Source organism: Rhinolophus sinicus, linkage group LG10, assembly GCF_036562045.2.
Source record: "Rhinolophus sinicus isolate RSC01 linkage group LG10, ASM3656204v1, whole genome shotgun sequence".
In the NCBI taxonomy this organism is placed as follows: domain Eukaryota; kingdom Metazoa; phylum Chordata; class Mammalia; order Chiroptera; family Rhinolophidae; genus Rhinolophus; species Rhinolophus sinicus.
Window position 1 is genome coordinate 89,262,105 of NC_133759.1, and position 13,103 is coordinate 89,275,207.

The 13,103-nt window shown below is 51.4% G+C and overlaps 1 protein-coding gene across 5 annotated transcripts in view; it reads right to left on the bottom strand.

The window, feature by feature from the left end:
• Window positions 1-6,053: 6,053 nt before the first annotated feature.
• Window positions 6,054-13,103, bottom strand: part of CAMK2A (calcium/calmodulin dependent protein kinase II alpha) — a 61,489-nt gene continuing 54,439 nt past the window's right edge. For 2 of the 5 annotated variants that reach the window (XM_019734370.2, XM_019734369.2), the window contains 2 exons: window positions 9,439-9,667; window positions 6,054-9,194 (listed from right to left, as the gene is read on the bottom strand). In XM_019734370.2, the coding sequence (XP_019589929.1) occupies window positions 9,191-9,194; window positions 9,439-9,667 (233 nt within the window). In that variant the 3' untranslated portion in view covers window positions 6,054-9,190. Of the gene's footprint in view, window positions 9,195-9,434; window positions 9,668-13,103 lie in introns of those variants that run through there. The other 3 variants (XM_019734372.2, XM_019734371.2, XM_074313755.1) reach the window with 2 other exon arrangements.

Genomic DNA, 13,103 nt, shown 5'->3' on the forward strand with positions numbered 1-13,103 from the left:
ATGGATTCCTGGGGTCTTGGGCTACTGGCTCAGCCTTACTTCTGGCAAACCCTGACAGCCCCGCCAGACTGCATAGGGCACTCCCAACGTTCTGAGACACCCATTTCGTTTCCGTGCAGTTAAGACTCTTACAGAGTGCTCTTTAGACCCCAGAACACTTGGGGTGGCAGCAGGGCATCATGAGGGCTGGCGGGCGGGGGGCGGGGGTGCAGGCTGCTCAGCTGCACAGACTGACTTTCATTCCCAGCGCTGTTCCTCTTCCCTGGCTGTGTGTCCTTAGGGACATTCAGTGCCAGTCACAGCTTTGCATGAGGAAGCATCATGCCGAAAGCAGTTTGTTGGTGGCTCTGGGGACAGCCAGCAAAGAGTTAAGATGATCCCAGCCCCTCTGATGTCCACGTGACCCTGGGCGGCTGAGCCTTCAGGTCTGTTGTGGTGGACACTTTTCTTCAGACTCATTTTTTTGCTGGTGGCTCATGGAAAGTTTGGCTTCTTGAGCTCGAGGCCACTCCCTTTGGGGCTAAGGCCTCGCTGGCGCTGGTCCTGTCCTGGAAGGGCGTCCAGGGCCGCCCGCTCACCCTCCCTCGGATCCTTGGCCAGCACCCCCTTGCTCGTCTCCACCTGACTTCCTGACTTCCTGTAGCCTAACCTTCTTCCCCAGGACAGAGCAGCAGCTGGCCCCCTCCAGCTACATAGAGGCCTCTTCCCAGAACCCCCATCCAGGATCACTTTTTTTTTTTTTAATTTTTATTGGGGAATATTAGGAAACAGTGTGTCTCTCCAGGACCTATCAGTCATTGTCCTTCCATCTAGTTGTGGAGGGCGCAGCTCAGCTCCAAGTCCAGTTGCTGTTTTCAATCTTTGGTTGCAGGGAGCGCAGCCCACCTTCCCATATGGGAATTGAACCGGCAACCCTGTTGTTTCAGAGCTCGTGCTCTAACCACCTGAACCATCCGGCCGCCTCCAGGATCACTTCTTATTTGGGGGAAAGAAAGCTTTTTCCCACTGAAGTCCACAGCATCTACGAGCTGCATCCCTTCAAGAATTGCAGCGCCAAGGCCGACTTGGACATCAAAGTGCTTAGAAAAACATGGCATGTAGAAACCCTCCAAGTGGGATAGCTCTCATGAGCCTACTGTCCCTTGTACAGATAAAGAAACTGAGGCCCAGCTTCTGCGTCCAACCGCCCAGGGAGAAGGAGGGCGGGGGTGGTGTGCTTGGAGCCAGAAACTGGCCTAGATGGAGGCCCGGGGCTTGTAGGCACCGTCCAGTTCCATGGCAAGCTGCGTTGGAGGCTGGGCCTCAGTGTGTCCGTCTGTAAGATGAATGGGTTGAACATAAACAGTGTGTCCCACAGAAGTGCTTCGGGGGACAGTCGCCAGCAAAAGGGTGCTCTGTGCATCCGCCTGCTCAGCGCAGCCTTCCGCTAGAGATCACGCCATGGAGAGGGGCAGGGGGCAGCAGATTCCCTGTCTTTGAAACTGGGTTCAGGGATTCACTCCTCTTGCAGGATGGAGTTAATGATTAGGAGCCCTGTGGTTTTCCAGTGAACCTGGATACCCTGCCAAACCTAGCAGGTAGGGGATGCAGGGTGGGAGTGGTACAGCAATAAAACCCTCTGGGCCCCAAACCTTGCTTTGACCTTGACTCTGTTGACCCAAGGGTACGCTCTCAACTGCAGGGTTTGGGGTGGCTTGGGAGTCAGAGGCAGGGGAGGGGCCGATGGTCAATATTGACCTAGCTGAGTCAGGAAAGTGGGATGGGGAAGCTGGAAGGCTGGGGTGGGGTTTACTGATAACTGGCTCTTCCAGCTCCCAGTGTGACTGTGGGAACTAGGGAAAGGGGTGCTTGATGCAGGATTTCTAAACTGGGTGCTTACTAACACTACAGCTGCCTGGAGCCCTGCCCCACTCTGATGTATCCTATTCTCTGAGGGTGGGACCTGAAACATCTGTATTTTTAGCAAACTCCCTGGGCGACTGCGGCAGCCAGCCCAGTTCCCATATTTGGGCATCATAGGTTCAACCTCACTGTGGTAATAATGAGGAAACTGAGGTCCAGAGAGGGAAAGTAACTTACCCAGGGTCACATGGGGTGGGAGAAGAATGACGATAATCCCCCCTTTTTCTTGGGGGAAGGACTAGTCCACCTCTAGATAGCTCCATGCACACCCAGCTGTGGCCCAGGGCCCAGGAAGGGATGGCAGGGCCAGGCTGCCCAGAGGGAAGTGACCTCTTAGACCTTGGCAGGCCAGGTGGAGAAGGGAAGGTGGGACTCTTCTGGGAGGAAGGACAAGGAGAGGAGGCCATTCCCACAGGACAGGACCTGCCCAGCCTTGCCTCGTGCAACCACTCCCATCATCTGTTGGGGGATGTTTCCTAAAAGAGTTACTTCAGCTCTGGTCTGGGGAAGTCTATCTCCATTGCTGCAAACCCACTCTCGCCCTGAAAAGGCATGCCCACACCTCAGTATATTTAGGCACACTTAGCCCTCTGACACTTTTGGTCCCCCTCAGCCTCCTCCCCAGCCCCTTCTCCCCGACCCCTTCCTGACCCACTGTTCTGAGCTGTCAGCCTTTGCCTTCACTCTCTCCTCACATCTCAACTGGTTGAGCATCTGCACAAAGCCTCCCCAGAATCCCCAGCTGCTGATACTTCTCCTGGCTTCTGCACTCTTTGGACTTCCAGGTCCAGCCCACATCTGAGCCTGCCCTGAGTTCTGATTCTGTGCATGGCTGTCACTCTCTGGGGTGACGCCAGGGGTTCCTGGGGACAGGAGACAGGTCTTGCTCATCTCTGGGCCTCCTTGGAACTCAGCCAGCTGCAGCATGTCCTGGAAAGTGTTTGGAGTAGCTAAGATTCCGAATCTCACCTTCCATCATGCACTGGGCCACCATGGGCCGGTTCCTTTACTCTTTGCACTACAGGCTCCTCGTTTATGGAATGAAGAGAAAAGTAGTACCTAGTTGAGAGGTGAGAGCACACTTGAAGGAGGTAGGGCATGCCATGGTTATTGCAGAGGTGGGTGTAATGCTCAAGCCGCCACAGCATCCACTCCTCCTTCATTCCAGAAGCACACATCTGCCAGGGGTCTACTCCATTCAACAGTGATGACACCTGGGCCGGCCCAGTGGCTCATGTGGTCGGAACTCCGTGCTCCTAATGCCGAATGCTGCCAGGTCGATTCCCACATGGGCCAGTGCCAGATGGCTCAGTTGGTTGGAGTGCAGGCTCTCAAGCACAAGGTTGCCGGTTTGACTCTTTGACTCCCTCAAGGGATGGTGGGCTGCACCCCCTTCAACTAAGATTGAAAGGACAACAACTTGTGTGGGGGCGGAGCCCCAGAAAGTAGTTTCCAGGCTCTCGGCCTCACACAGACAGGTGCTGGCTCAAGTAGTAAATGGCCATCAACTGTGATTGCATGGCCATCAGCTGTGGCTAGTTGGCCATCAGCTGTAACCAGTGAGCCATTGGCCACTAATATAACTGCTGTGGCTAGGCTAGCAGAGGAAAAACATGGAGGCTAGCAGGAAGATGGTGGCTGAGCTAGCAAGCAGAGCAGTGAGGGTTGAGAATTGTGTGGCTCCTGTTTCCTGTTTCCCCAACCCAGCCACCAGCGAGAATACAGTGGTATGACTCCCCTACCTATGGCTCCGTGGGTGTTCCTTTTCGGCCTCACCATGTCCTGCGTTCTTATGTGGGGAGTGGGAGCAGAGACCCGGCAGGCCACCCCGCACGACAAATGGCGCAGCGAGCAGGGTCTCCCGCATGACAACTTGATTTGGAAAAAGTCCTGGAAGTACACACTGTTCCCCAATAAAGTCCTGTTCCCCTTCCCCAATAAAAATCTTTAGAAGGAAAAAAAGAGTGATGACACCTGCTGCGTGTGGCCTGAGCATGGACAAAATGCTGTCCCGCCTTCAAGAAGCACATAGGTTTGTAGATGCTTGCTTAGATGACTTCAAACCAGAGGGCTATGTGAGGTGGACAGAGGGGTTGTGGAAGCCCAGAGAAGGACTGAACCCAGTGTGTAGTGGGAGGGAGGGAGAGGCTTCACACACAGGATACAGAGCTGTGTCCCGAGGTTCAGGAGGTGTTGAGCTGAGCAAGAGAATGAGGGGGAACGAGCTCTCTGCAGCAGGATTTGAAGTAAATTGGCAGTGAGATGGAGACTTATGGGTGTACACAACTGAGTCATGAGTCAATAGTTGGAAGGGACAGAGAGTCAAAGATACAAGGGTTCCTAAGAATCCCAGTGTCACTATTGCTGGCGGTCCAGAGACAGAGAAACAGACCAGGGCACAGGAGGCCCTGGAAGGGGAACAGAGGTCTGCACTCAAGCCCTGGCTGTCTTGCAAGAAGCCTCTTTGCCTCTGAGTCTCATCTTCACTTTCAGAATAGAACTGGGACAAGAGGTGTGATGAAAGATTTGTGAACTATAAAGGGTGTGGGGACAGAGCCCCAGAGAGCAGTTTCCAGGCTCTCGGCCTCACATAGAAAAGTGCTGGCTCAGGTAGTAGATGGTCATCAGCTGTGACTAGTTGGCCATCAGCTGTTACCGGTTAGCCATTAGCCACTGATATAACTGCCGTGGCTAAGCTAGCAAAGTGTGTTGCGTGGTGGTGTGGCGTCCTGGTGTGGGGTGGCGTGGCACAGTGTGGATTACGGATTGCAGAGAGGCGGATTGCAGCTAGCAAGTGAGGTTGGTTGCGGATCATGTGGCTCCTGCCTCCTGTGTCTCCAACCCAGCCGCCAGTGAGACTATAGTGGTATGACTCCCTTATCTATGGCTCCGTGGGTGTTCCTTTTTGGCCTCACCATATCCTGCGTTTATATGTGGGGAGCGGGAGCAGAGACCCTGCATGTCATCCCGCATGACAAAGGGTCATGCTCCATGAGACAATAATAGTATTTTAAGTGGAATTGGTACTGTTTGAGAGTTAAACCTCTTGAGAGCTGTAACCTGCTCCTGTGCTGCCACCTGCTGGCAAGTATCTGCAATAGCAGCCAAAGCCTCAAGCCCTTTTAGTGTTCAGGCAGGAAATCCATGGCACAGAAAAGTGGAGCTGGGAGTTCTGGCACTAAGCTCCAGGGCAAGAGTGCAAATGGAAGCACCCAGGTCCCTCTGCAACCCGCCCCCTTGTCCTTTTCAGCCTTGGCCTCTGCTCTCACTGCAAAGGTCCTCACGTGTGTGCAAGAGCACATGCCTCTTAGACATGCCCCCCTGGTCACTCTGCACAGCGGCAGCGAGGAGGGACCCCGAAAATGGCTGGTGCAGGAATTCTGGAGCCCTGGGATGCCAGGAGCATGTTCTACAGGGGCTTGTGAGCTCCAGAAGGCACATCCTCTGGCCCTGTGGAATCCAGGTGTCTTAGGGGGCATGGCTTAGGGCCACCAGCTCATCTGGTTTGCCTAGGACTATTCCAAGTTTAGCATTGAAAGTCCTGTGCCAGCCAACCAGGATGGTTGGTCACCCTGTCGTGGTCTGAGAAGGGCCAAATTCTCCGCATCACCACCCTGGCTCGGCCAGAGCAGTTTGGGCTGGCCTCTAATGTGGCCTCTAATGATCCAGTGGAACCTCTCACGCCATTCTTCTCTCCTGGCACACACACTTAATCTACAGATAGTTTGCGGGTAGAAAGAACCTTCCTCTCCTTACCTCAATCTCAAAGCAGTCTACAGGGGTTCTGAGGCCTGGGGCTTGTCTGTGAGGTTGGGATGAAGGAAGAGAATGGGTGGGGAAGGACTTCTTCTAGAACAATCTTCACACTATACAAGGACTCTGAGGCCTGGAGGAGAAGAGCCTTGCCCCAGGAGGGAAACTTTGTTGTTGGCTATTTGTGGTATCCCCTTTGCTCTTGTTAAGGGCCCCTCATGTGCCTGAGAGAAAGCCAGACATAGTCTCACAGTGATTGGCTCAGCCTTGACCATGTGACCAAATTGATCCAATCAGAATGAAGACCTGGATTTTTAGTTTTCAGCTGGGGAGATCTAGAACAGGAAACAAACAAAAACCTCCCAGTGTGTGCTTGACCAAGACAGGGAGACAGCAAGTGCACAGAAGTTTGTAGCTATTTATTGCACTGAAAACACCAAGAATAAAACAGACACCCCTATTTTACCCTCCTCCCCCCCAATAGCAGAAAGTTTGAGCAGTGGTCATTCAATTTCACAGCCACATATTTTTAAAAAAGAAAAGAAAGAAAAAACTGAAACAAAACCCCAAACAAATAGTAACAAAGAAACCAGCATGGGGAGTCTGGCAAACACATCCCCCTAGAGTGTCTCCTCTTGAAGGGAGACAGGAGGCCATGGTCAGGGGTAGTGCCCCAGTGGGCATGAACCCAGAAGAATACTTTCCTGTAAACGTGTTTGCATGCTGAAGCCCAGGTCTTGTCTTAGGTCTGGAGTTTTTTGCATCTACAGGATGTTTTGAAGGAGCACAGACTTAGACTGTCTGGTGGGGGTGGGCTTTGAGCCGCTTTGTCTGCCAGTCTCCCCTGCCTGCTGTCTTAGGATCACATTGCTGCCCTGTGGTCCACATCGGCTGGCTGCCCACCCATAGGCGTGGCCTTGGCAGTGGGGCTATCGCACCCTGGGGTAGAGCCCTGCTTCTACTTCCTTGGCACTTAGAGAGGGACACAGTGGGCAGGGGGTGTGTCAGCAAATGAAAGGCAGGATGTTGGTATCCTCCAGCTCAGTTTCCTCTGGTGGGAAACTGAGGGCCAGTGTGGGGAAAGGACTTGCCTGGGAATCCTAATAACCCCCAAACCATGGCTCTTGCCTCCACAGTGCACTGCTGATAAGCAGTTGACAGGCACCAAAGAGGGGAATGAGGGGCAGACAGGGTAGCAAAGGGGACTGGTCAAGCCCAGAATGGAACAGAAGACTAGCCAGTGACTAACCCTGTCAGTTCTCACCGGCGTATTGGGCTTCACTTCACCATCCCATGTGATCCCCCATCAGCCCTGCAACATAGGCTGGGCAGGAATATTTAACCCCTTTAACTGATGGGGAAACCAAGGCTGAAAAAGTGACTAGACTTGGCCTTGGTAATTGCAGCATCCCCTTAAAAGCCACACCCTCACCTTTGGCTTTTGGGGCAGCTGTGGGAGCTGGCAGCTCACAAGGGAGGCAGGTGGCTTCACTGCTGGCACGCTGGGATCACTGGGCCTTACTGGGAAGTTTACCCCTGGGCCTCGGCAGCAGGGGCTCTGCCAAGGATAGAGGCCAGTGATCGACCAGTTTGGAGACCAGGAGGCCGGGGCAGCCTCTTACTTGGCCTGTAGACACAGTCTCCCTGCCTCACTTGTCCCCGAGGCAGGAGCGGTTGAGAAAGAGCCCAGCAGACAGCTCACAATGGGGGAAAACTCAGAAAGGTCTGGATCAAACACCTGCATCAGTCCTGCTCCACCCACCATCCAGGACTCCCCAGAGAGGGTTCAGGGGAATCAGTGCCTCCTCCAAATTCCTGGGGATGTGGCTCTTCCTCCCCTAAAATCCTCCAGAGGGGACAGTATCTCATGCTGGCAAAACACGGCCACACAGAGGCCAAAAGCACAGAGAGGCAGCAACATAATTCCGAGTCGGACACTGAGAATACAACCTCTATTTTTTTTTGTCCAAAATATGTAGATTGGTTTTGCTGAGTGTTTTTTCTTCATTTCTTTTTTTTTTTCAACATACTTACTGCATATAAAGTCATGCAAAGAAAACAGTGCAGACAGTAGATCCTAGTGGACGTGCCAAGGCATTCCACATCAGTCAATCCCAGGGAAGAGGGCCAGAAAAAGGAAAAGAAAGAGGGACACAGCGATGCTGACCCACGGCTGCAGGACGAGGCGTGAAGAGTACATATTCCAGGGCTCTGCTTGGACCAGCAGACACCGAGGGTGTGGGCGATGAAGACACATGCTCATGAACCACCCCCAGAGATGGGTGGTGGTTGCTGGGGGTGGCACACAGATGGGGTGAGATTCTGGGAAACGTGGTGATAAGGACACTGGTTGGGGAGGCAAACAAAGAAAGTCCAATATTTCCATCCTGAAAACCTCCCCCTACCTCTGCCCCAATTTACTGCTTCTTATCAGCACTAACATCTGATTCAGTCCTGAAAGGAACCTTGGGACCAAAATGGCAGAGGACCTTCCTGCTGGGACTGAGTCCACCTCAGCCCTGGGTAACCATAGGTGACTAAGTTCATCTCAGAGATGGCATTAAAAAAAAAAAAAAAAGACCTAGAACAGAGAAAAACTACCCTTCACCCCTCTTCCCACCTTTTTTCCCCAACCCAACCCTCTTCACAATAATTGAGAGGTCTAGTTATTACATAAATATCCATTAACGCAAAATCCATTTACGAAACACACAGAAGTTTGGCTATAAAAAGGCATGCGGTCCAAGTAGAAGTGATACCTAAACGTTGCTTTCTTTTGCCCCCCAAAAGCAATCAGATTCTCTCCCTCAGATATGACGAAGCTGGAATTCTCCGGGCCTGATGGAAGGGTGGAATGAGTGGTTAGTGTTAGAGGTAAACATCAGAGAAGGAAGGAGGAAAAAAGTGGGGGCACCCTGAGAGGCTCTCGCTCCCCACACTGAGGGAGAAGGGTCAGGCAGAGACCTGGAGAGCAGGACAGGACAGGAGGAGAGTTAGGGAGGCAGTCTGAGGCAGGAGACTCCTGGCGTCTGCTCCTCTCGCTCTCTCTCCTGCAGCAGAGGTTGGCTCAGGGGGTTGGGGGTTCATCTTCCCTTCCTAGGGGGAACCCCAGAAGAGGCGAGATCAGGGAGAGTGTTGGGCGATGCCACATTCCCTTCCGACTCTGCCCCTTCTTCTCCCCAACCCCTGGTGAACACATAGCTGGACGTTCTGGCCTCCAGCCAAGGCAAGCCAGGCCAATGACAGCCATCTGGGGGGTCCTCGGGCCAGCGCCCAGGGCTGAGGAAGCCCTGCCCTGGCAGAGGACAGAGAGGGACAGGTAGCAGAGCCGGGGAGATGTGGTCATTTGCTCTGAAGACATGATGACTTTTGTGAACAAGCAGGCTTTCTTGATGCAGGTATGGAGGTGATAGTGGTGGTGGTAGTGGGGTGACTGATTGGGGGAATTCCAGCAAAATCCAAGTGGGAGAACCAGCAGCCACATTCCACGGATGAAGAGGAGATCTCCGCGGAAGAGTGCCCCCAGCCTGGACCTTCAACTGTAAGACACAGTATGTGTGGTGGGTAATGGGGGTGCTTTTGAGAGCACCCTGGTTTCCTTGGGCAACCACCCCACCCCACCTCCTTAGATGGAGTTCAAATTGTTGCCTGTGGGACCCGCCAAGCCCCAACACTATGGCCTTCCAGCAGCCAGGTTCCCCAATGTGTCCCCCTTCCAGACCAACACCACCCCATTCCTTGAGATTGTCCTAATGACAGATGGCAGGAAGGAGAGGCTCTTACTGGGGCAGGACGGAGGGCGCCCCAGATCTGTGAAAGTGGACGATCTGCCATTTGCCATCCCGGCGGTGCCAGACACGGGTCTCCTCCGACTGGGCGGTGCGGGGGATGCCGCCGGCATCCAGGTACTGTGTGATGCGGATGTAGGCGATGCAGGCTGACTCGTCACCCATCAGGTGGATGTGGGGGTTCAGAATGGTGGTGTGCACGGGTTTGCTGTTCCGGGACCACACTGCAAGTGGGGACGGGAGGGGGCCGTGGAGATGCAAATGGGGGGCCTCCCACCTCACTTCCCCAACTCCCAGCGACCCTCCCAGTAGAGACCCCTCTGCCTGCCTCATTTCCATGTCTCTGTAACATGGTTTGGTTACCTGGGAGTCAAGGCAGAACTTCTAGATGACTAGATCATATCCCAGCTTAGATACGATGGATTTCAGACACGCCAAATTCTTCAAGCATAGGGGAATGGAATTTTAGAATCACAGTGTCACAGACACACGGAAATATAAGACTAAGATGATTATAGAATCAGATGACTTTAGACCAGAATCGCAAACCCAGATCCCTATAGAGGCCAGGCAAGAACATAAATGAGGGGCTGAGCTGGGTATAAGATGGTAAATGGCAACTGGCCCTTTTCCTCTGGGTCGGGGAGGCAATAGGGAGTGGTGGAGACTGTGGTAAATAGCATACTGTGTCCTGTCTCCAGAGGGCATCCTGTACACAGCTTCCCTGGTGGTTGCTATGTGAGTTAGTGGGACACATGCTGTCACACCTTCTGATTTTTTCAAAAGAATCTAGAAACCTGGATTTCTACCGTGTTTCCCCAAAAATAAGACCTAGCCAGACAATCAGCTCTAATGTGTCTTTTGGAGCAAACATTATATTATATTATATTATATTATATTATATTATATTATATTATATTATATTAATTATATTATATTATATTACATTACATTACATTATGTTATATTATAAAGACCCAGTCTTGTATTATAGTAAAATAAGACCACGTCTTATATTAACTTTTGCTCCAAAAGAGGCATTAGAGCTGATTATCCGGCTAGGTCTTATTTTTGGGGAAACATGGTATGTGGAAATGCCTCATTCTTCATTATTGGCATCTAATTTAAATTTAAAACAACATGCAGTCCACATGAAACATATGTGCAGTGCACATATGGCCTGGGGGGCCCCCCACTTGCATTCTCTATTCTCAACATGTAGAATTATGCCAACTTGGGAAATATTAAAATAGTAGAATCTTAGAATGTCGGAATTGTAAGGATGGCACTGGTGGTCCTGGGGTGAGGTCACGGCGCTTTCCAAAGTTAGGGAGAGATGCACAGCTCTAGTAATCTTGACAGAACTGACAAAAGTACCTGAAATCAGCTCTCTATGTGAAATATTAGACACACCATTATTGTTAGTAGTAGTAGTAGTAGTAGTATTAATGATTTTGGTTCTAGGAACTTCTAAGTTTTCAGCAAGATGGAAAACCAAAGCACAGAAAGACGATGAGCCAGGAAGGGGCTGGACAGGGGTCAGCAGAATCTTGTGCTCCAGAGCAACCCTTATGCATTCCCTACAAACGTAGGTCCAAACACCACAGTCAGTCCATTCCATCCTTAGAGATACCAATTCAAGAATCTGTATTAAAAATCCCCGCCCCTGCTCCACCCTCTGATTCTGATGCTCAGCCAGGTTAGGGAAACACTGATTTCCTGAAAAAAATCTAAAATGTCTTTTTCCCCCCAGGACTACAGAAAGCTTCCAACAGTATCCACCCTCTAATATCATAATCACACTCCACCCAGCCTTTGGATAAAGGACTCAAAATCACTCAGTCTTAGATATGTAGACTAACGGACTTTTACAATTCCGGGCTCTCAGAGAGAAGATCGAGCTTTTGTGGTATAGGCTTGGGAGTTACCTCAGGGGTCTGAGGTCACCCAGTGGGCCTCCTACAAAATGCAAGGAGGCCTCAGTAAGCATCCTTGACAGCGTCTGGAGCTAGAGGCACTCAAGATCGTCTAATTAAACACATCCATTTAGCAGATCTGGAAACTGAGATCCAGAGAGGCAATCTGACTTGTCCCAAGCTGGGCCAGTTTCTGAAAGAAATGCAGTAGAGCCTAAAAGAAGTCATTCTTCTAATGGGACTCAATTAGGACGATCTACCGCAATCCCAGAAGGGACAGAGTTTAGCATTATTGAGGGCACTGAGCCTCCCTGTTGTTGGTGACAGCTGGGGTCCTGAGGGGCATTTGTAAAGAAAAAACTATCCTAAGGTGGTGTCTCTCGAACAGACTGTAGGCTTCCAACATCCACCTTCGTGGATGGCATGGGAGAAAGGGCCAGGTCCTCCAGCAGGAAGAAGCAGGCAAGAGGGTGGGACTTGGCTCAGAGCGGCAGTTACTCTGAGTCTTACTCTTGGGGGTCCTTTGATGTGACTAGATGTTCTTGCCTTGAGTCCAGGGGGCCGTGCTGCCTGGAGGCAGGCTAAGGGCTAGCACGGCCTTCTCTCTGTTCTTTTCCAATTTGCCAAGAGCCTTTAGCGCCAGCTCAGCCCAGTCTCTGCTCTGTGAAGACACACTAGGGAACCAGCGCCCCCAGAGGACAGACCAGTAGAAAGATGGCACAGTGACCAGACAGGGAGCTCTAGGGTGATGGGGACGGTTGGGTTCCAGTCACTTCTCTTCACATGAGAATTCAACCTCCATTGCTAGCCTTGGAGAAGCAAGAGTTTGATTTATCAAGAAAAAATGCAACTTCCTTCTTCCCAGCTTTTTGGGGGTACTCTTGAGCCCCTGTACTCTATAAGATTCAGTCAGATTGGGTACAGGCAGGCGAGCAGTGTCCAGCTGGGGGCTACTAATGGGCAGATGAGGGGGGGGAGCATGGGAAAGGGAAGGGCGCTGAGTGACTCAGGACTGGGGTCTGCCACCAACTTTCTGGTGTTCTTTGGGCAAATCACTTGTCTTCTCTGGGCCTCAGTTTCCCTTTCTGTGTGATGAAAAATTGGACTAGATCCTACTTCAGTCACCTAAATACCACCTTTATTTTAGCCATCTACAAATGCCACCTGTACTTACTTCATTCATTGACATATTTCCTTAAATCGATTCACTTTATTAATGGATATAAATTTATTTAAAAAGAGCTTTCTAGCACAATCATTAATGCACAACCAGTATCACAGGATAACATTTTAATAGTAAGTCCAGTAAAAACGAAATAAACGTATGTAATCAGCTCCATAGTCTTGCCTGCAAGGGAGCTGAGCCTGAGACTGCCCTATGTTTGATGAAGAGGTCAATTAGAAAGTGCTAAGAAGTGTTCAAGACAGACTAGCACCCGACTGAGCCTTTCCCCTTGATGGAACCGGACATATTGAAAGTGAATTTAGAAAGAGACCAACTTTCTCACTGTGCGAACCCATGTGGTTTTGAGCGGTGCGCACATGCTTTGGAAATCATTTAGTGTGACTTCAGTGGCACATGCCTTCCCTTTGGGGGGCCCTGGCTATGCCACCTTTGGGTCCTGAGCTGATGATCCTAAGCTGTGTGCGTGCTTTGGTTCATCCCTGTCTGACCCCTGGCCAAGGTGAGTCATGGACACAGGCAAAAGTGCCCTCGGTCACGCCTTGTCTCAGCCCCTGACAG